Below are 23123 nucleotides of genomic sequence, written 5' to 3' on the forward strand. Positions count from 1 at the left end.
ACCTGCTAGCCCCGCCTCCTCTAGGGTCCCGGGCCCCTGCGGCGGGGGCTGCCCCGGGGGGGCAGTCAGTTGAGGCGGCAGGAGCTCGGCGGAGGGCGGGCCAGGTGACTGGTCCGGGCCATGCCGAGGAAGAAGCCCTTCAGCGTGAAGCAGAAGAAGAAGCAGTTGCAGGACAAGCGGGAACGGAAGAGAGGTCAGTGCGGGAGCGGGAGGAGGGGGCGGGGCTCAGGCTCCCGCACATCTGGAAGGAGGGGTGTGCTCGCTGCACCTCTCGGGGGCGTGGGAGGGGATCGTGGGAGAGCGCCGACCCTCGAGGCCTTTCGCGGAGGGGATTCCCCACCCCACCCCCTCTACATCTGGAAGGGGTGGGGAAAGATGGAGAATTGGGGGAGGGGAATCCCTTCACTTCGCACAGGGCACGGTCCGCACTGCTCCCTGGAGGAGTGACTCCCCCTACGCACATCCGGGAGGGTCCCGAACAGGGTGGCTGGGAGGACAGAGCCTCCAAAGAAGTTGAGTGGGATGAAGGAGAGTCAGGCCGACGGGGGAGAGGGTCTTACGGCGCGTGAGAGCTGGCTAGCCCTGGCGTCACCGGCCCCTCCCCGCAGGGCTTCAAGATGGGCTACGCTCCAGTTCTAACAGCCGCAGCGGGAGCCGGGAGCGGCGAGAGGAACAGACCGACACTTCGGACGGGGAGTCTGTGACCCATCATATCCGCAGGCTTAACCAGCAGCCTTCTCAGGGGCTGGGTCCGCGAGGCTACGACCCAAATCGGTGAGGGTGGGAGGGGGCACTGGTTACGACTTTCCCGCCTACCCGGAAGTCAGAGCTTTGGGGGAAAGCGGGCTGCTACTGGTGAAGACGGTGGGCCTAGGATGCCACAGTTCTCCGCTGGCCAGTCGGCTCCCCAGAGCAGGCCACAGTCTTCCTTTCCAGAGAGGCTGGAGAGAATGTGTCTTTTAAAAGGAGGAGGCTGAATATTGCGTGAAAGAGGAACTTGGGGGAAGGCTGACTTGAGACAGGAGGCTTCAACAACTCTGGAGAGAATGCTTTGCGAAGTTGATTGTCCAAGAGGGGAGAAAATGGGAGTTTGTGGCCACAGGATTGCGCTGGATGTCTCGGTCCCTGTTCCCTTAGATACCGACTGCATTTTGAAAGAGACAGCAGGGAGGAGGTAGAGAGGAGAAAGAGAGCAGCCCGTGAGCAAGTTTTACAGCCGGTCAGTGCTGAAGTGTTGGAGCTGGACATCCGGGAGGTCTATCAGCCTGGCTCAGGTGAGTGAGAGCAAGACAGGCATGGGCTGGGAAGGAGTTTGGAAAGGTAAGAGCCGACTGTGAGGAAGGAGGGGTTTGAGATGTACTCTTGAATACTGAAAATTTCCTCACACTTGGACTTCTTCCTGATTTCCCAGTTCTGGACTTTCCTCGACGTCCTCCTTGGAGCTATGAGATGTCCAAGGAGCAACTAATGAGCCAAGAGGAACGGAGCTTCCAAGAGTATCTTGGGAAGATTCATGGGGCTTACTCCTCTGAGAAACTCAGCTACTTTGAGCACAATCTGGAGGTGACTCAGAGTAGGGACAGGAGTGGGGCATAGTGACCCATGGTCAAATTGGTTTGGGGTTAGGCGGAGAGAGACTCTGTGTTGAGGTTCTCTTATGGATCTTGTCTTCTTAGACGTGGAGGCAGCTGTGGCGGGTGTTAGAGATGTCTGACATTGTCCTGCTTATCACTGATATCCGACATCCAGTGAGTACTAGCGATAAGGGCGGGCAAAGGGGAGGAGGGAGAAAGGGTTTTGGGGAGCAAAGGTCAGAGGCAAGAGTTGGGAGACAGGTATCCATCTTCCTGTCTTTCTAACCTCTACCTAGTGCTGATGTCTGCAGTTAGGAACTCAGTTTTTTATTCTCTCTTATCATAGCCTGTCACTCCTCCTTTGGCCAGTTCACTCTGTCTTCAAAACACCGTGTCCTGTCTTTTAGCCCACAGTTAGACCAACAGAAAATCCAAGTGTGGAGCTCAAGGGATTCTATGAATGCAGCTGGGGCTTCCTCCTGCCCAGCCCAAAGATGCCCTTTCTTCCTTATCTCATTTCTCTAGCACAGCCACATCAGTTGCTACTGAACCTACCTGGAATGCTAGAGTAGTAGTTAAGGCTGTAGACTGCTGCTGGACTGCCCTGTGTAAATCCTGGCTCTGCCACTTCACTCTTGTCCTCTAGTGGGAGAAAGAGAGGTCTGTGAGGACGTTTAGGTTGGAGCTCCTTAATGTTATGTACACACATACTCGTGTTCTTGTGCACATCAATATACACAGGCATGTTTGCACACATTTTCACAGTCACATTCTTAACACACAGACATGCACACATGGGCACGTACTTGCATGCATGCATATATATGCATATGTACATGCTTACATAGATGTATGTACACAGAAACAGACTAATTTCTACCCTAACCTCCATCTCTATTTCCGATCCCAGCCTTTACCTCAGTGTGCTAAGAGGTGCTGTTTCCTTGTCTTGTTTTGGGTTTATTTCCATCTCTAATCATGACCTATAGGAAGCCCCCTGAGACTCAGAAGTATTACTAACCCCTGTTTTGTCTTCCTTGTTCAGTTTGGGTAGTTTATAGTTTTCAGCCCAGAATCTGCTACTGCCAGGGTCTTGTCTCTGAGCTATGCCTGTTGAGTGGGCAGCTGGAGGCAGAGAACTCTGGGTTGACCTCTCATCGCTCCATTGTCTTACCAACCCTGTCCTAGGTTGTGAATTTCCCGCCAGCACTTTATGAGTACGTGACTGGAGAACTTGGGCTGGCCCTCGTGCTGGTTTTGAACAAGGTGGATCTGGCCCCGCCAGCTCTTGTGGTTGCCTGGAAGCACTATTTCCACCAACACTATCCCCAGCTCCATGTCGTCCTTTTCACCTCTTTCCCTCGAGACCCCTGCACTCCACAGGACCCTAGTAGTGGTGAGTGGGCAATGAGGAGGGCAGCGAGGGAGAGGTGAGTCGGCAGGGGACAAAGGGGAGAACAGAGAGGCTTGTTGACAAGGGGGCACATGGTCTTGGGCCTAAGGGTGGTGGGAGAGATGAGAAACCTAAGCCTGTGTGCCAATCCTTTTGTACATTCTGATCTCAGTCTTGAAGAAGAGTCGGAGGCGGGGGAGAGGATGGACTCGGGCCCTGGGGCCAGAGCAGTTGCTGAGAGCCTGTGAAGCCATCACTGTGGGGAAAGGTATGTGGCCCTTAGAGGAGGGCTGTGGGGAACCATAGGGGAGACCCAAGATGCAGAATCATTTTGCTCACCTTTCCACCTCTATGGTGGATGTGTGCGAGAGGCCAGGGAAATGGAAAGAATAAGGAGCAGATTGACTTGGTGGGATGAGAGGCAGCAGGTAGTTGGGAGCCTCAGTGGCTTGCTGCCTTCAGCCTTCCCGGTACTTTACAGAAACTCAGATACAGAAATGTGCATGATTTCAGGGAGGGTGGGGTCAAGTGACTGCTGGGAGAGTTCTCTGGCCTACTTTTGTTCGGGTTGGCACCGTACAACTCCAGAGGGTGCCATCTTAAATCATCTGTGCAGGGCACAGTATGTGCCATCATACCCAGCAGACCTGGGGAGAACCTCCTTCATCTTCTCCTTCTTTGAGCAGTGGACTTGAGCAGCTGGCGGGAGAAGATTGCTCGGGATGTGGCTGGGGCCACCTGGGGTAATGGCTCCGGGGAGGAGGAGGAAGAAGAGGATGGGCCAGCGGTCCTGGTGGAGCAGCAGACTGATTCAGCGATGGAGCCAACTGGCCCAACCCGGGAGCGCTATAAGGATGGGGTGGTGACCATCGGTTGTGTGGGTAAGGAAGTGGCAGCTCATGCATGGTGGCCTCCAAGGAGGAACAGAGTTTTCATATTTGGAAAAGAGGGAGGGTGATCAGGTCTCATTAGGCCCCAGGGTGTCTGAGGGGTGATCTCTGCCAGTGGTCACGGGCAAGGCAGAAGAGGCATCTGCTGTAGTGGAAAGATCATGACAGCCTGAGTTAAATTCCACCTCTTCTCAGCTGTGAGGTCTTGAGCAAGTGATTTTGCTACTCTATGAGTCTTAGTTACTTTGATTTTTAAAATGAAGACGTTGATACCTGATTAAAAGAATAGATCAGGGCCATGGATGAGGGCTCATGCCTGTAGTCCCAGTGCTTTGGGAGGCTGAGGTGGGAGGATAGCTTGAGACCAGGAGCTCAAGACTAGACTGGGCAATGTAGTGAAATCCCATCTTTACAAAAGATAAAAAAACTAGCCAAGTGGGGTAATGTGTGCCTATAGTCCCAACTACTTTGGAGGCTGCGGCAGGAGGATCACTTGAGCCCAGGAGTTCAAGACTGCAGTGAACTATGATTGTGCCACTGTACTCCAGCCTGTCTTTTAGACAACAACAACAAAAGAATGGATGTGAAGAATGACAGGGATAGTATTGAGAGAGCCTAAGAATGCCTGACAAATAGTGATAACAATAATAACAATTACTATTGTTAAAACTTAGTATTTATATAGTGCTTACTATGTACTAGGCACTGTTTTAAGTGGTTTATATATATTAACTGTTTGAATTGTAGTAATTAGTCTGTAGCACAGTGATCATCAAATCATAGTAGGAGCTCAGCAAGTATTAGTTTCCTTCTAGGTTTTAACCCTTTTGAGTTTGTTGTCAAGGAGAATCTCTCCTTAATTAAGGGCTTTATCTCAGCTCACAGTAGAGGAAAAAGGAATGTATGATTAGGACCCAGGGCCTGTTTTCATTTTGGGTAGGAGAGGTAAGAAGAGACCTTGGCCAGGTTGTGGTATCTGAGGTGATAGTGGAACCAAAAAGGGCCCAACCCAGAAGAAACTGGGGAATGTGGAGTACATAGTTGGGCTCCTTGGAAGTGCCCTGACTTGTCTCTCAGTGTCCTTTTTGTCTTTGGAAAAACCTATCTTACTGCTGAGTGATTGCTTCTCGTTCTAGTCATTTCACCCAGGCTGTCCCTTCTCTGACTGACTTCTGATCCTAGGCTCCCCCTCACAAGGAGCCTCTGTTCCCTCTCTTGGCAGCCTCTGCTCTAGCAGGCCTCTGTTCCGCATGGTGTGAGAGGGAGTGTGTTTGCTGTGGCACAGGTACCCCTGAGTTTATATTTCCCTCCAGCTCTCATTCATTTAGCCATTCAACAAATATGTACTGAACACTTACCAGGTGTCAGATATTCTAGGAATGGGACATACTGCTGTGAAAATGGCAAAAAGGGCTATACATTTATGGAGCTTATTTTTTTGTGAGTAAATAGATTTTGTGATCTGAAATCATGTAGGAGCAGTGAAGAAAATAAAGCAATGAAGGGATAAAGAGTGGCTGAGGGGAGAGGTAATCAGGGAAGACCTCCCTGAGGAGAGAACTGGCTAATGGGATGAAGTGAGCCATTCAGAGCTATGGGAAAAGGATTTTGAGGTGGGAATGAGCTTGGAGATTCTGGGACCAGCAAGAGTGCCCAGGAGATTGGAGTATGGGAGGCAGGATAGAGTATTGGGGATGAGGTCATCAAGATTGCCAGGGTCCACATCATGTAGAGTCCTGAAGCTGTGATAGGCATTTTGGATTTTATTCCAAGTCTCATGAGAAGCCAAGGTTAGGTTTTGAAAAGGGGAATGACAGGATCTGATTTTCTTTCTTAGCAGTTTACCTGCTAAGTAGAGAATAAATGATGGGGAGTGGGCAAGAAAGGGAGCAGAGAGAGCAGTCCGAGGCTATTTCAGTAGTCTAGGGGAGAAATAAGAGTTGTTAAGAGTAGGGTGCTAGAACTGGAGGTGGTGAGACAGGACCAGAAGCGTGATGTATTTTGAAGGTAGAGAAAATGAGATCACTGATGGCTTGCACTTGGCACTGAAAGTAGGGATAAAGAAGGACTTCCAGGTTTTTGTGTTGAGCAACTGCAAATACTGAGATGGGAAGACTAGGGGAGAATCAGATTTGAAGGCTTTGGGGAGGCGAAGGGAATCAGAAATTAAATTTTAGATTCTTTTTAAATATTCCTAGTGGAGATGTCGAATAGGCAGTGGGCAAGTAGTCAGAAGATTAGGGGAAAGAAGAGCACTGGAAATTTGAATTTGGGAAAGATTTAAATTTGGGGAGCCATTGATGGATATAAGTGGTATTTAAAGCTGTGGGATTAGGCTGAGTGCAGTGGCTTATGCCTATAATCCCAGCCCTTTGGGAAGCCAAGGCAGGTGGATCACTTGAGGCCAGGAGTTCGAGACCAGCCTGGCCAACATGGTGAAACTGTCTCTTCCGAAACAAAAAACTAGCTGGGCGTGGTGGTGCATATGTCTGTAGTCCCAGCTACTTGGGAGGCTGAGGCACAAGAATTGCTTGAACCTGGGAGGTGGAGGTTACAGTGAGCTGAGATCGTGCCTCTGCACTCCAGCCTGGGCGACAGAGCGAGACTTTGTCTAAAAAAAAAAAAAAAAAAGCCGTGGGATTGGATGAGATGTAGGAGAGAAAGGAAACAGGTAGAGAAGAGGAGGTCAAGGACCAAGCTTCAGGACAAGCTGCATTTAGCTGGGAGGAAAACCAAGGGAGTGTCCCAGAAGTCAAATGAAGAAGGTGTTTGAAGAGGAAAGGAGGAATCAGCTGTGTCAGCTGTTGCCTACAGGCCAAGTGAGAGAACAGAGACCTGCTCAGCGGGCTTGGTAATGTGAAGATGAGTGTTTTCAGTGGGGTGGAGAAAGCAAAATTGGAGTAGGCCCATGAGAGGAGGTGCAACAACCTCATATAACATTGCGTGAAAGGAGCCTGACACAATTGCATACATACTGCATAATTTCAGTTGTATAAAGTTTGAAAGCTGCAAAATTAAGCTACATTGTTGAGAGATACACAGGTCTTAAACTAAAGAGAAACATAAGAAGTGGATTCCCTTAAAAAGTTAAAGTTCACATGTGTGGAGGGAGAGGATTATAATCAAGAAGGATGAATGGAGGTCGGGTGAGGTGGCTCACGCATGTAATCCCAGTACTTTGGGAGGCTGAGGCAGGTGGATTGCTTGAGGTCAGGAGTTTGAGACCAGCCTGACCAACATGGCAAAACCCCACCTCTACAAAAAAATACAAAAAATTAGCTGGGCGTGGAGTTGCATGCCTGTGGTCCCAGCTACTCAGGAGTCTGAGGCACAAGAATCACTTGAACCTGGGAGGCTGCAGTTGGAGTGAGCTTACATTGCACCACTGCACTCCAGCCTGGGTGAGGGAGTGAGACTGTCTCAAAAAAACAAAAACAAAAACAAAAAAGGACAAATGGAACATGTTGTCACACATTGGGTGGTATGGGGTTCATCAGGCTGCACAGGTATGTTCTGTGCATTTTTGTATGTGTTATAGTTTACAGTTACAAAGAAGATAATATGAAGAAGTGGTGAAAAAAAGTAGATGAGTCTTTTAAGGAGTTTTCTTACAAAGTGGACAGAGAAATGGGTCTGGTGATTGTTGTCAAAGGAGAACTGTTTTCTCCCTCCTTCCTTCCCTCCCTTCTTCCTAGATAATCTACTTCCATGTGTTGTAAAGGGGTGCAGTCAGCACAGTGGTACATCTTTTCTCAGCCACAGTCAGCTGCCCAGGAGCAGGTGCTGAATGGACAGAGTTGGATTTTACAGGGTTGGGATTTTGCCAGGTGGGTAAGATAGAGGGGAGAGGTGGGACTAGGGAGTTCCAGGTCTGTGAATGGGCCTGGCTATGGAGCTGGATCATGAAATCTGAGTCAGTTAAGAAGAAAATTGAGGACATGAGTTGGGTATTGCATAGTGTTTCTCTGCTAAGGTCAGGGGTCAAAGACTTACTGGAATGGAGGAACCAGAATAAGTTTGCTGGAAAGATGGGTTGTCAGGTCAGAGAGGGGTGCTTGAAGTTGAGGCTTTGGAGCTGTGAAGTGACAAGATGCAGGTATTACCATGGGTGTGGACAGCTGAGGTGGGGTAAAGGAGATGCTCTGTGGAAGTGAGATAAAGGCACTGAAGTCAGCCAGAAGGAAGATGGTGGTGGTTGTGAGCAGAGTGGCATTGAGCCCCAAGGCTTTCAGTCTCCTAGGACAAGTCATAATAGATTTTTTTTTTTTTTTTTTTTTTTGAGGCTTCCACCCTTGTTGCCCAGGCTGGAGTATAATGGTATGATTTTGGCTCATCACAACCTCCACTTCCCAGGTTCAAGCTATTCTCCTGCCTCAGCCTCTTGAGTAGCTGGGATTACAGGCACTTGCCACCACACCCAGCTAATTTTTGTATTTTTAGTAGAACTCCTGACTTTGTGATCCGCCTGCCTCAGCCTCCCAAAGTGCAGGGATTACAGGCATGAGGCACCACGCTCGACCTGATAATAATAATAATTATTATTTTTGAGATGGTGTTTTGCTCTTGTTGCCCAGGCTGGAGTGCAATGGCATGATCTCGGCTCACTACAACCTCTGCCTCCTGGGTTCAAGCGATTCTCCTGCCCCCTCTCAAGTAGCTGCGATTACAGACGCCTGCCACCACGCCCAGCTAATTTTTGTATTTTTAGTAGAGATGGGGTTTCACCATGTTGGCCGGGCTGGTTTGAACTCCTGACCTCAGGTAATCCACCCACCTCAGCCTCCCAAAGTGCTGAGATTACAGGCGTAAGCCACTGTGCCCAGCCAAGTCATAATTATTATTATGAGATGTGGCTCACTGGTACTGGGTACTTACTGTACTGCAGGCACTGACCCACACAAGTTTTATTGGTTATCTCATTTAATCCTGACCACCCTGAAGTAGGAGGTGTACACACTGTAAAATGAAGAAACAGAGGCTCAGAAAGTTAATTGCCTTGATATCACAAAACTGGTAAGTGGAGGGGCCAAGATTTAACCCTGGCAGCTCAGAGTGTGATTTGTATTCTGCAATACCATTTCCTTAATTTCTGAGCCTTAGTTCCCCTTTTACCCATAGGTATAGCACCAAGTCCCATCATAAAGTAAAATTTTTCTTGCCTTCTTCAGGTTTCCCTAATGTGGGAAAGTCCTCGCTGATCAATGGGCTGGTGGGGCGGAAAGTTGTGAGTGTCTCCAGAACCCCGGGCCATACCCGATACTTTCAGACCTACTTTCTTACCCCATCCGTGAAGCTTTGTGACTGCCCGGGCCTCATCTTCCCATCTCTTCTGCCTAGGCAGTTGCAGGTATGACGGGGAGGGTGGGTAAGGGAAAGAGAGAAGGTGGGACATTGAGGAAGGTACTGAGTGCTCATTCCCCACAGGTTCTGGCAGGGATCTACCCCATTGCCCAGATCCAGGAGCCCTATACTGCTGTGGGCTACCTGGCCTCCCGAATCCCTGTGCAGGCCCTGCTCCACCTGCGCCACCCAGAGGCTGAGGACCCCTCAATGGAACACCCCTGGTGTGCCTGGGACATCTGTGAAGGTGAATTCCATGTGCCTGGCTTCGCCCCACCTGGTTTCAGCTGCTCTCCCCCTGCTAGCCTTCTGGCCTCGCCTTTTACCCTACCCTGTCTCCTTTCCTCTCCTCAGAGATTCTGCCATTGATGAAGCTGCTGTCCACTCACCCCTAGATTTTTGTTGCAAAGCCAGTAAGATCTCTGGCCTGGAATGTTTTGGGGAAAACTTGGAAGGACTGTGTTACGGGAGTGGGAGTATGATAACTGGTACCTGGTTAATGCCTTCCCTTTCCATTATTCTTTCCTCTCTCCAGCCTGGGCAGAGAAACGTGGTTACAAAACAGCCAAGGCAGCTCGGAATGATGTGTACAGAGCAGCCAATAGTCTCTTGCGGCTGGCAGTGGATGGCCGCCTCAGCCTGTGTTTTCATCCCCCAGGCTACAGTGAACAGAAAGGTCAGAGCCCAGATATTCTTCCCCAGTCCCCTGCTATGGTATAGGTAAAAGGGTGTGGGCTTTGTGGCCAGAGAGAGAGAGAGGGTCAAACCTGGATTCTGTACCTGTTGGCCAACTCTGTTACTTAACGTCTGAGATGATTTCCTGATCTGCAAACTGAGGGTAATAATTGACCCTTAGCATGGTGATTGTAAAGATTGAAATTGATGTGCACAAAGCTTCTGTTCAGCAATCTGCATATAGGAAGTTGAATGAATAGATGAATGAATGAATGCAGGCAGCTATAAAGATTATTGTTATTCCTACTCTTTGCCTCTTCCCCATCTTTCTCTGGCTTTAGTTCTTTGCTCAAAAAACTCCTCCATTCTTTTCTTGTTTTGGTTCCCCAGGCACCTGGGAGTCCCATCCAGAGACCACGGAGCTGGTGGTTTTGCAGGGCAGGGTGGGGCCAGCAGGTGACGAGGAGGAGGAGGAAGAGGAAGAGCTGAGCAGCTCCTGTGAGGAGGAGGGAGAGGAGGACCGGGATGCGGATGAGGAGGGAGAAGGGGATGAGGACACCCCAACCTCAGCTCCAGGGTCCAGCCTGGCTGGCCGAAACCCTTATGCCCTGCTGGGTGAGGATGAGTGCTGAGTTCCTCGCCCGGTGCCATCTTCCCACCCAATATCTTGCTTTTGGACTGACCTGGGGGTAACTCCCCTGTGCTGCCCCAATTGTGAATAAAGATTGTTTGCTTTGTAGCCCCTTCCCCAGATGAACTGAGGTGAGAGCGGCTGTTCCAGGCTAACAGCTGTGGGAGGCTTCTCTCCTCTTCTCCCTTCTTTTTTCATGCATTCTCTTTACAAGGGAAAGTTCTTTTAGGAGTTTATTTAGTAGGTTCCCAGTCTCTGAAACCTGCTTCCTCTACCCACTCTCCCACTCTGCACCTTAGGAATCCCATTATCTACATGGGGAGGGGAGGTCTAACTCCAGTTCCCTTTTGGAGTTTGTTCCATTCTCTGATTTGAGCAGCAGCCCCGTGTGCCCCCTGCTGCCCGACCTGGTCATTCCAGGAGCTTCTGTGAGAAGGAACATTAAGAGAGGAGGTGTCCCAAGCTGATGTCTCTAAGTGAGATTTTTACAGGAATTGTTCAAATTCAGCAAATATTTATTGAGGGTCTATTGTGTGTCTTGACCTATGCAAAGCACCAAGCATATAAGGATGTACCACCAGAGCCTGACCTAAATTTGCAGCCTGGCCATGATCAAAACGCCATCTTCAGGCACCCAAGGTTTTGGATTAAGAAGGGTGAATGATGTTCTCCAAATCCTGGGGGTTTATGCAGTATAATTCTAGGACTTCGTGTTAATATAAATTTTTAGTTAAGGCAAAACACTTGTGAATATGTTGATTAAATGTGTACGAGTAGTTTTAATTACTGGAGAACACTAGCGTGCACATTTATGATTTGATCAGAACAGCCCTTTAAGTACAGTGTTAAGTTTCATTATTTAAGAGCCTGGCAACTATGAGTATATGAGGTACATAGAGGTGGGCACAGAACCAGCCTTCTGAATTCCATTTACTCTGATTTGGGGGTGGAACAAAGATGACCCAGTGCAGGGTCTAAGCTAGAAGCTAGCAGGTGGCCAGAATCATTTTAGGATTTCATCTCAGCATTGTAGCAGAGATCAGTTCTCTCATGGGTCAGGGCACCTTAGGCCTTGCTGTACATTCCTTTGTTAAGCCAGCAGCTTGACTCCTAGATTTAATTCTTTGAGAGATGGGAGAATGAGCTAGCTTTGTTTTACTGACTGCCAGTGTTGTCTGGGTTGGATGATAGCAAAAAGCGTAGTTTGATAGCTTGACCACTAGATGGAGGAGTGAGAAGTACCAGACTTCTCTTTGCTCTAAAGCATCCCTTTCAGGATCGGAGTCACTGGACAGTTTCTCTAATGTGGGCAGAGAGGTCCTGTTAACCAAGGAGCAAAGGAAAGTATGTTTAAAGAAGCTTCGAAAAAGAAGAAAAAAAAGGCTGAGGTGTTTGCCCATGTATTCCTTTAGGCTTATCTCCATTGGTTCCAGTGAGGACATAACCCCTGGAATTCACTCCAGTGCAAAGTTTAAATACTACCACCATGTGAATGTTTGAAGGTTTCCCAAAATGTGCTAGAAAAGAGAAGAGGTCCCAGCTGAGAGGAAAATCCACCTGTCTTCCATCTGGGGCTCTAGCCTCACTGATAGAAAAGGAAAAGGGGCCCAGGCTAAGCTTACTTTGAGGGTTCATGATGTTCACAGATGCTCAGGGGACTTCTCTGCTGCAGGAGGTGGGGGGAGAACATTGGATTCATTTCCTTAAAATGTGGAGAGAAAGGAGAAAAATCAGAATTCTGTTTGTACCTCTGTTTCTTGCACTGCTTCTCTTCGCTTGTTTTTATCTTTTTCCACCTGAAGAGTTTCATCGGGGCATTTGGGAGAGTCTAGGGGTGGGGATGAAGAGTTAACTGGGAGCTGAGCTGGACAGGCAGCTGAGGAGGGGGGATTTTTATGCTGAAGACTTGGCAGGAGGCAACTCTGACATCCCCACTGGGCTAGACTGTAAAACCTCTTCCCAGGCCTCTTATCAGTAACTTGCTGACTCTATAGGGTAATAGCAACAGGAAAATAACTGAGGGACCTGCAGATCAGGATGAATAGGGCCCCAACACCAGTGTCTGAGGCTGAGGTTAGAACTGACTGCAAAGACACAGGAAACTGAGGGCCCAGTCTCCCTTCCACGCTGCAATACCCTTGTCCTCACACCCTCTTGTCTGGGTCACGTCTCTATTATGTGAACACTTGATCTTGGAGGTCTGGGGCTCTGGCAGCTTCCATAGCTGATTAGTCTTTTGATGGAGAAAAACCAGAGCTGCTCTCATCCATGCTGGAATTTCATTTAGAAGTCAACTTCCAAGCTCCCCTTTTTCCAGACAGGATTCTAGTCCTGGTTCTGGAACAAGGTAACTGTGTGGTCCAGGATGGTTCAATTATCTGGGTCTTTGTTCATTTCTTATAATCATTGATACAGTCAACAAAAATTGGTTGAAAACAATATATGCCATGGCCGGGCATGTTGGCTTACGCCTGTAATCCCAGCACTTTGGGAGGCCCAGGTGGGCGGATCGCCTGAGGTCGGGAGTTCGAGACCAGCCTGGCCAGCATGGTGAAACCCCGTTTTTACTAAAAAAAAAATACAAATATTAATCGGATTTGGTGGCACATTCCTGTAATCCCAGTTACTTGGGAAGCTGAGGCAGGAGAATTGCTTGAACCTGGGAGGCAGAGGTTGCAGTGAGCAGAGATCGTGCCATTGCACTCCAGCCTGGGCAATAAAGCAGGACTCCCTCTCAAACAAAAAAACAATATATGCCAGACATATCTCCCTGAGTTGTGAGACAATAACCAAAATTTAATAAGGTAAGGAATCCCTCAAGGAATAGAGGGTAGGAATAGAATAATGTAATAGTTCTATAGCAGTGTGTAAACTATATAAGCGTTATTTTATGTATATCTATTCAACTGTCAAAACTAAGCTGGTTAGTACCATAATTATCCCAAGGATTCATTCACTCAGAACATTTGTTGAGCAATTACTATCTGCCATTACTTCCAAGTGGTAAGTGAGATAGAAATGGTTCTTTGTGGAGCTTAGTTTATCGGAGAATAGAAACAATTATAAAAATAAGTGTGATAAGTTCTGGGAGAAGGTTGGTACAGGATCCTGTGGGGTAGTGGTGGCTCCATATAGGAGGGATCTTGGGATACTGATCAGGGAGAAGTGGGGAACAGGGCTAGAAGCTGCATTAGTAAATCAAGTTATGTCAGACTGCCAAAAAAAATAATAGTAATAATAATCAGTAGTCTATGGTAAAGAATTGCTACAGGAACAGCCAGTAGGTGCAGTTAAGCTGGTCTTGGTGAATCAGGCGAATCCTCCTAGAGGAACAGATGTCCATGCTGAGGCCTAAAGACTGGGCAGGAGTTTGCCAGACAGAGAGGGGAATAGCATTCCAGGCAGAGGAGACAGCAAAGATCAAGGAATATGACAACTTTGGAAGATTGTAACTTGTGCAGGGGCAGAGGGTGCAAAGGAGAAATGAGGAAAGGTGAAGCCGGAGAGGTGGACTTGGTCCAGCTCTTGCTGGGCCTTGTCAGCTGTGTTAAAGTTTAGACTTTATCCAGAGGGACATTTGAAGTTTAAGCCTAAGACTGAAAAGGTGAGAATTGTGCCTTAGAAAGATCACTATAGTTGCAGTGTGGAGACTGGTTTGGAAAGGGGAGAAATCAGAGGCTTTTGCAGCCATCGCAGGGAGAGAGAATGGACACCAGAATTAGGGTAATGGAAGATGGAAAGAAGAGAAATCGTTTTATGGGTTGCTTAGGAGATGATAGAATTGGGATTCTACCTTGGGATTGTTTTGCTGTGTAGGGGAGAGGGACAAGTCAAGAATATACATCCTGTTTCTCACTTGGCAACTGGGTGGGTCATGGTCTGTTTCCTGAGACAGTTGTCTACAGCCATACCACCGTGAGTGCCCTGGATCTCATCTGAGACAGTTTATGCAAATGGAGCTTGGGGAAAGAGAGGTCGTGGCTGGAGACAGAGATTTGGGCATCGTCAACATATAGGTGTGGGGAGCAGAGAAGGCTGAGGAAGAAAGCAGGAAACATAAAAAGGAGAGCAGGGAAAGGAGCCAGTGAGACAGGAAAAACCTAGTAACATGGTGTGATGAAGCTAGGGGAGGAAGGAAGGAAGGGCGGTGTGGCATGCTGCTGATGTAAGGTGGTGGCGTGGAGAATGACGACTATCCACCAGCAACGAGAGGGGCCTCCATGGTGTTGGCGGGAGCAGTTTCTTTGGAGAGGTGAAATCAGAGGCCCCAGATGCCAGAGGGCTAAGGAATAATTTGGAGGAAAAGAGTAAAGGCAGTGGAGTCGAGGAGAGAATTTTCAAGTTGTTTGGCAGTGATTGCAATGAAAGAAAAAACGGAAGGAGCAGAGTATAGGCAATTGAACTTTTTGAGTTTGGAGCCTGTTAACATGATGTTAGGAAGAAAGATCAATGGAGGAGAAGGGTGAGAATGCAGGAACGTGGGGCTTAGTGACGGAACAAGCCTTGGGGACCTCTGGGCGTGGTACTGAGAATCCCGGTGAGGGGAGTGCCCTCAGGCAGGCGCCGGTGGCGTCTGTCATTATAGGAGGGAACAGCGCTGACATTCAGCTGGCTCGCACTGGTACGGCTCAACCAGTTGTTAAAACACGTCTGTTCCAGTGTCAGTAGTATACGAGTAACTGCAAAAAGCAGTAAAAATTATGAATTCTAATACAAACTCAGTTCAAGCTAATTAAGAGATCGCAACAGCCATTGGTAAATGGACTTCTCGCCGCATTTGAGAAACTTTGCAGCGCCATCTGTCGGTGTCGTCGCATCACTGCAGGCTGAGAGGCTGCTTTGCGCCTTCATCATGAAGCACTCTGAAATTGCCTGTTTAAATTACCTTGGAATCATGGAGTTGCTACTGCTTCTGAATAGTTTAGCTTCTACTTTGATTTTATTGTTAGTGCATTGTCGTTCTTGTAGCAAGTTTCAGTGTTTTAATATTTACAAATTCTATAATTTTTAATATTAAAGCCAAACTTGAATGAAGAGTCAACGGTTTGGATATGTTTCTTTAAGTGCCTTTGAAATAACACAAATGAGAATCTTTCGATTCCTCAGGAGAACAAAGAAGAAATATTGGCTGGGCCCGATGGCTCATGCCTGTAATCCTAGCACTTTGGGAGGCCGAGGCGGGTGGATCATGAGATCAAGAGATGGAGACCATCCTGGCTAACACGGTGAAACTCTATCTCTACTAAAAATTCAAAAAATTAGCCGGGCATGGTAGCACATGCCTGTTGTCCCATCTACTTGGGAGGCTAAGGCAGGAGAATCGCTTGAAGCCAGGAGTTGGAGGTTGCAGTGAGCTGAGATCACGCCACTGCACCCCAGCCTGGAGGACAGAGCGAGACTCTGTCTCAAAAAAAGAAGAAGAAGAAGAAATATTAATGAGCTGCAGTGCAGCCTGGAATGTTAGATTCTGTTACTATGTAAAAATCAGAATAATATGGAAATTGTTTCCAACTTTTTATTTTGAAAAATTTCTAACATAGAAGAACAATAAACAACCAAATACTCAAAGATTCAACAAATTCTACATTTTGCCATATTTGCTTTACTAGTTTTCACCAGCTTCTGTATTCATCGATTTTTCTATCTACTTATCCATTTTTTTGTTGTTACCTCTTATTTCTTAAAATTTTAATCTTTAATTGTAAATTGGCAGATTATAATTGTATATATTTACGGGGTACAAAGTAATGTTACGATTCATGAATACACCACAGGATGATTAAATCAAGCTAATTAACATCTATCACTTTTAAAATACTTTTGTGGTGAGAATGTTTGAAATTTACTGTCTACATTCAGATAGTGAAGGGAAAACATTTAAAAGTGTAAAAAAGAAAATTACTCTCAACACTTTTGAAATGTACAGGGTTTATTCTATTCACTTTGCTGTGCAATATATCTCAAAGAAAAGCTTATTGTTCAAGTCTAATGAAGCTTTGTACCCTTGACCATCATATCTCCATTTCCTCCAGGCCCCAGTCTCTGGTAACCACTATTCTACTCTCTCCTTCTTTGAGTTTTGTGATAACACACAGTATTTGTCTTTCCATGCCTGGCTTATTTCACTTAGTGTAATGTTCTCCAATTCCATTAACGCTGTCTCAAGTGAAAAAATATTTTTTAAAGGCTGAACAGCATCCCACAATATATATACACCATATTTTCTTTATCCATTCATTTGCTGATGAACACTCGGTTTGACTATATAACTTGACTGTTGTTAATAGCGCTGCAGTGAACATGGGAGTGCAGGTATCTCTTCGACATACTGATTTCAAATCTCTTTAGTAAATACCCAGAAGTCAGATTGCTGGATCATATGGTAATTCTTTTTTTAGTTTTTTGAGAAACCTCCATACAGTTTCTCATAATAGCTGTACTAATTTACATTTCTACAAACAGTATACAAGGGTTCTCTTTTCTCAGCCATTTAAACTTTTTTTTTTTTTTTAAGATGGAGTCTTGCTCTGTCATCCGGACTGGAGTGCAGTGGTGCAATCTCCACCTCCGCCTCCTGGGTTCAAGTGATTCTCCCACCTCAGCCTTCTGAGTAGCTGGGACTACAGGTGTGTGCCACCATGCGTGGCTAATTTTTGTATTTTTAGTAGAGATGATGGGGTCTCACCATGTTGGCCAGGCTGGTCTCAAACCCCTGACCTCAGGTGATCTGTCGCCTTGGCCTCCCAAAGTGCTGGGATTACAGGCGTGAGCCACTGCACCCAACCCTGAACTATGTGAATGTTACAGACATCAGCCAGACACGGTGGCTCACGCCTGTAATTCCAGTACTTTGGGAGGCCAAGGTGGGTGTATCACTTGAGGCCAGGAGTTTGAGACCATTCTGGCTAATGTGGCGAAACCCCGTCTCTACTAAAAATACAAAAATTAGCCAGGCATGGTGGTACATGCCTGTGATCCCAGTTACTCAGGAGGCTGAGGTGGGAGAAGTCCTTGAACCTAGAAAGCAGAGGTTGCAGCGAGCTGCGATTGTGCCATTGCACTCTAGCCTGGGTGACAAAGCGAGACTCCGTCTAAAAAAAAACACACAAAAAACAAAAGAAAGTTGCAAACATCATGACCATTCACCTCTAAATACTTCATATACATTTCTTACACAATCACAATAGAATTATCATGTTTAATGAGTTAATAATTTTGAATATCATCTAGCATTAAACTCCTCCAATTTGAATGCCTTTTATAGCATTTAATTTTTCCTAGCTTTATATAAGTATAATTACCAAATAAAAATTGTATATGTTTATGGTGTATAGCATGTTTTAATATGTAGCTTTTAAAAAAACTCCCAAAACAGGAACGAATCAAGTTTCAGCATTGCATTTTTTGTGTCCTTTCTCGCCTCTCTCTTTTTAATCTACAATCATCCAGTTTCTTTCTTCTTGGCATTGGATCGTTAAGGAGACTAGGGCAGTTGTCTTTTAGACTGTTCAACATTCTAGATTTGTCTTACTGTTTCTTTGATGTCACTTAATGTGTTCATCTATCTCCCTGTATTTTGTGGGGTTTTCCCCCCAATTTCTTGGTTAGATTTCAGGTTACCCAATCTTGGGACTAATTCTTCAAACATGCTATATATGTCACATTGCCTCATATCAGAAGGCGTATAGTGTGAAGTCATCCCACAAGCAGTGATGCTAAGTATGATTGCTTGGTTAAGGTGAACGCTGTCAGATCTTTTTTATAAAGGTTATGTTCTCCTCTTTGCAATTAGCAAGTCATATGCATGGTTGACACTGTGTGTATATGCTAAAAGAATTTCTCTTCATTATCACCATCTATAGTGATTTTTGCTTAAATTGATTATTTCATCAGAAGTTACAAAGGGTGCTTTTCTAATTCTCCCACTTCTACATTTATAAGGGCATAATTATCTAGGAAGGAGTTTTCCCTCACCAACTGGGAAAAGTAGGGCCCTTCTTGAACTCCTGACCTCAGGTGATCCGCCCGCCTCGGCCTCCCAAAGTGCTTGGATTATTACAGGCTTGAGCCACAGCGCCTGGCCAAAGTAGGGTCCTTCTAAAAGGCAAGGTAAATGCTTAATTATTTCCCTTTGCCAATTTTCAGAATAAGGTATTGGTATGATATTAATCTACAAAAGTAGGAAATTTATTTTTTTCTTTTTTTAAACTATAGATTCGGGTTTTTATCCACTCAATATTTCTTTTATTTATTTTTTGAGACAGGATCACATTCTGTTGCCCAGGCTGGAGTGCAGTGGCACAATTACCACTCACTGTAGCCAAAACCTGCTGGGCTCAAGTGATCCACCTCAGTCTCCTGAGTAGCTGGGAACACAGGTGCATGCCACCACACCCAGATAATTATTTTTTTGAGACGGAGTCTCGCCCTGTCACTCAGGCTGGAGTAAAATGGTACAATCTGGGCTCACTGCAAACTCCACCTCCCAGGTTCAAGCGATTTTCCTGCCTCAGCCTCCCAAGTAGCTGCGATTATAGGCACCTGCCCCCACACTTGGCTAATTTTTTGTATCTTTAGTAGAGATGGAGTTTCACCATGTTGGCAAGGCTAGTCTTGAACTCCTGACCTCAGGTGATCCACCCACCTCAGTCTCCCAAATTGCTGGGATTACAGGTGTGAGCCACCATGCCTAGCCAGGTAAGTTTTGTGTTTTATGTAGAGATGGGGTTTTGCCGAGTTGCCTGGGCTCAAGTGATCCGCCTGCCTTGGTCTCCCAAAGTGCTAGGACTACAGGTGTGAGCCACTGTGCCTGGCCTCCATGTAATATTTCACAATTGATTGTAGTCATTATTCTTTTTGTGCTCGAACTGGACCTTATGTGTTCAGTGGGAGCCCTTTTAAGCTAACGCCTACATCCTTTCTGACATGCCCCAAAAGTTCTGTGAGCACTTGCTTGCTTTTGACACAAGTTGCCCCAGGCTCAATTTTTACTTTCCCAGCTCCAGATGTGGACTCAGCCATTTTTCTTTTCTTTTCTTTTCTTTTTTTTTTTGAGACAAAGTCTTGCTCTGTCACCCAGGCTGAAGTGCAGTGGTGTCATCTCAGCTCACTGCAACCTTTGCTTCTGGGGTTCAAGCAATCAGGCCCACCTCAGCCTCCTGAGTAACTGGGACTACAGGCATTGCCACTATGCCTGGCTAATTTTTGTATTTTTAGTAGAGATGGAGTTTCTCTGTGTCTGCCAGGCTGGTCTTAAATTCTTGGCCTCAAGTGATCTGCCCGCCTCGGCCTCCCAAATTGCTGGGATTACAGGCATGAACCACTGCACCTGGCCCAAATCAGCCATCTTTCTAAAGAACATTGATTCGTTTTAGGGAAGAATGGTCTTTAGTAACTACTTTTGGGCTGAAGCAGTCCTCCCACCTCAGCCTCCCAGAGTGTGGGGATTACAGACGTGAGCCACTGCACCTGGCCCGTCCCACCGGGCCCAGCCAGACCCATTCTCTTGTTGGGCTTATGACTTTAGTGCTGGGAGAGCTCATTGCTACAGAGGTATCATTGCTTTAAGTCACATTTAGGGTTTAAAAAAATCATGGCTCTTTTCCTGCCACCGATGGGTCATGTGGAGGCCGAGGCTTGGGTGCGTTCAAGATTCTGCTTCACCTGTAACCCACTGCCATGGTCGAGGAGGGTATTGCTGCTGGAGATGTCATGGACGTTAATACTGCTTTACAAGAGGTGCTGAAGTCGGCCCTCATCCATGATGGCCTAGCATGTGGAATTCGTGAAGCTGCCAAAGCCTTAGAAAAGCGCCAAGCCCATCTTTGTGTGCTTGCATCCAACCGTGATGAGCCTATGAATGTCAAGTTGGTGGAGGCCCTTTGTGCCAAACACCAAATCAACCTAATTAAGGGTGATGACCACAAGAAATTCTGGGAGTGGGTCAGCCTCTGTAAAGTTGACAGAGAGGGAAACCCGTAAAGTGGCTGGTTGCAGGTGTGTAGCAGTTAAGGACTACAGCAAGGAGTCTCAGGCCAAGGATGTCATCGAAGAGTCCTTCAAACATAAGAAATGAAGAGATCAATCTTTGGCTCACACAAAAAAAATGAATACCAATTCACATTGGTATCTCCAATTTAAATTGTACATTATAGGTTTTTTCCTCTTCTTTGATTTTGTATTTGTGTATCTTTTATCAGGGCAACTGAAAGTCTTGGTTCTTAACACTCTTAATATATTTACCTATTTGTCTATCCTACAATATACATAAAATCTTTTCAAAATTGCAATGGGCCAGGTGTGGTGGCTCACGCCTGTAACCCCAGTAGTTCAAGACTAGCCTGGTCAACATGGTGAAACCCCGTCTCTAATCAAAATACAAAAATTAGCCGGGTGTGGTGGTGGGCATCTCTAATCCCAGCTACTAGGGAGGCTGAGGCAGGAGAATCACTTGAACCTGGCTGGCAGAGGTTGCAGTGAGCCAGGATTGTACCACTGCACTCCAGTCTGGGTGACAGAATGAGACTCCATCTCCAGAAAAAAAACATCGGCTGGTTATGGTGTATGCACCTGTAGTCCCAGCTACTTGGGAGGCTGAAGTGGGTGGATCTCTTGAGCCCAGGAGATCCAATCGGTTGAAGGCCTGAATAGAGCAAAAGGCTGTTCTCCCTTTTGTTCTAGTCAGAATTTTCAGTGTACCATCTTTGGACTTGAATTTCAATTCTTTCCTATGTCTCCAGCCTGTCGGGCTCTTCTATCAGACTTTGGACTCACCAATCCTCCAAAATTTTGTGAGCCAATTTCTTAAAATAAGTCATACACTCTTTCTCTCTGCGAGCACGTATGTATGTATATTATATTTCTCTGGAGAACCCTAATTCACAAAGCAAAAATGCCCTCTATGGCGGAGTGCAGTGGCTCACACCTGTAATCCTAGCACTTTGGGAGGCTGAAGTGGGTGAATCACCTGAGGTCAGGAGTTCAAGACCAGCCAGGCCAACATGGTGAAACCTTGTCTCTACTAAAAAACAAAACAAAACAAAAAACAAAAAAATTGGCTGGGTGTGGTGGTAGATACCTATAAATCCAGCTATTCAGGAAGCTGAGACAGGAGAACTGCTTGAACCCTGGGGGCTGGAGGGTGCAGTGAGTCAAAATTGTGCCACTTCACTCCAGCCTGGGTGAAAGAGTGAAACTCTATCTTAAAAAGAAAACCAAAACAATGCCCCCAATCACATCCAGAGATAACCATTGTTAACTGTTTTTTTCCTTATTCCTGTATTCTCTCCCCACTTTTTTTATTTTTATTTTTTGAGACGGAGTTTCACTCTTGTTACCCAGGCTGGAGTGCAATGGCGCGATCTTGGCTCACCGCAACCTCCGCCTCCTGGGTTCAAGCAATTCTCCTGCCTCAGCCTCCCGAATAACTGGGACTACAGGCGGGCACCACCATGCCCAGCTAATTTTTGTATTCTTAGTAGAGACGGGGTTTCACCATGTTGACCAGGATGGTCTCGATCTCTTGACCTCGTGATCCACCAGCCTCGGCCTCCCAAAGTGCTGGGATTATAGGCGTGAGCCACCGCGCCCACCCCACTTTTTCTTTTTTATATATCAGTGAAGATGGATGGAGGGGAAGATTGAAAAAAAAAAAGTTCTTCCAGGGCCAGGTGCAGTGGCTCACACCTATAATCCCAGCACTTTGGGAGGTCGAGGCAGGTCGATCACGAGGTCAAGAGATCGAGACCATCCTGGTCAACATGGTGAAACCCCGTCTCTACTAAAAATACAAAAATTAGCTGGGCACGGTGGCACACGCCTGTAGTCCCAGCTACTCGGGAGGCTGAGGCAGGAGAATTGCTTGAACCCAGGAGGCGGAGGTTGTGGTGAGCCGAGATAGTGCCATTGCACTCCAGCCTGGGTAACAAGAGCGAAACTCTGTCTCAAAAAAAAAAAAAAAAAAAGAAAGAAAAATGGCTGAGTCCACCTCTGGAGCTTGGAAAGTAAAAATTGAGCCTGGGGCAACTTGTGTCAAAAGTAAGCAAGTGCTCACAGAGCTTTTGGGGCATGTCAGAAAGGATGTAGGCGTTAGCTTACAGGGGCTCCCATGGAACACGAAGGTCCAGTTTATGTTGTTCCTTTGTTCTTTTTTCTTTTTGAGATGGAGTCTTGCTCTGTCACCAGGCTGCACAATCTCGGCTCACTACAACCTCTGACTCCTGGAGTGATTCTCCTGCCTCAGCCTCCCGAGTAGCTGGGGTTACAGGCATGTGCCACCACACTCAGCTGATTTTTGTAATTTTAGTAGAGATGGGGTTTGACCATGTTGGCCAGGATGGTTTCGATTTCCTGACCTTGTGATCTGCCTGCCTGGGCCTCCCAAAGTGCTGGGATTACAGGCATGAGCCACCATGCCCAGCCCAGTTTATGTTGTTCTGTAACTTTTATTATTAATTTATGATGCACTCATTTTCCTATGTCAATACATACAGATCTTTAAAAAATGATAGTGTGGTATTTCATTGTATATACAATTTACTATTGTATTTAACTATTTAGCTATTTAAATTATTTATTAAATTATATTTGATAGTTATTATATTAAATTATAAACTATTAAA

General features: G+C 46.5%; 1 protein-coding gene and 1 pseudogene across 1 annotated transcript; both read left to right on the top strand.

The window, feature by feature from the left end:
* The first annotated feature begins 52 nt into the window (after positions 1 to 52).
* GNL1 (G protein nucleolar 1 (putative)) lies at positions 53 to 10611 on the top strand. The gene is made up of 12 exons (XM_012433914.2): positions 53 to 193; positions 609 to 774; positions 1138 to 1274; positions 1412 to 1563; positions 1677 to 1748; positions 2763 to 2970; positions 3140 to 3235; positions 3654 to 3848; positions 9026 to 9204; positions 9282 to 9444; positions 9733 to 9873; positions 10263 to 10611. The coding sequence occupies exons 1-12, from the start codon at positions 121 to 123 to the stop codon at positions 10502 to 10504; spliced, it is 1824 nt and encodes a 607-aa protein (XP_012289337.1). The 5' UTR covers positions 53 to 120; the 3' UTR covers positions 10505 to 10611.
* A 9570-nt stretch (positions 10612 to 20181) lies between these two features.
* LOC105704576 (small ribosomal subunit protein eS12-like) lies at positions 20182 to 20578 on the top strand (annotated as a pseudogene).
* Positions 20579 to 23123: the final 2545 nt, after the last annotated feature.

This window comes from Aotus nancymaae, unplaced genomic scaffold (assembly GCF_030222135.1).
Source record: "Aotus nancymaae isolate 86718 unplaced genomic scaffold, 86718_ANA_hifiasm-v0.15.2.pri h1tg000027l, whole genome shotgun sequence".
NCBI lineage: Eukaryota > Metazoa > Chordata > Mammalia > Primates > Aotidae > Aotus > Aotus nancymaae.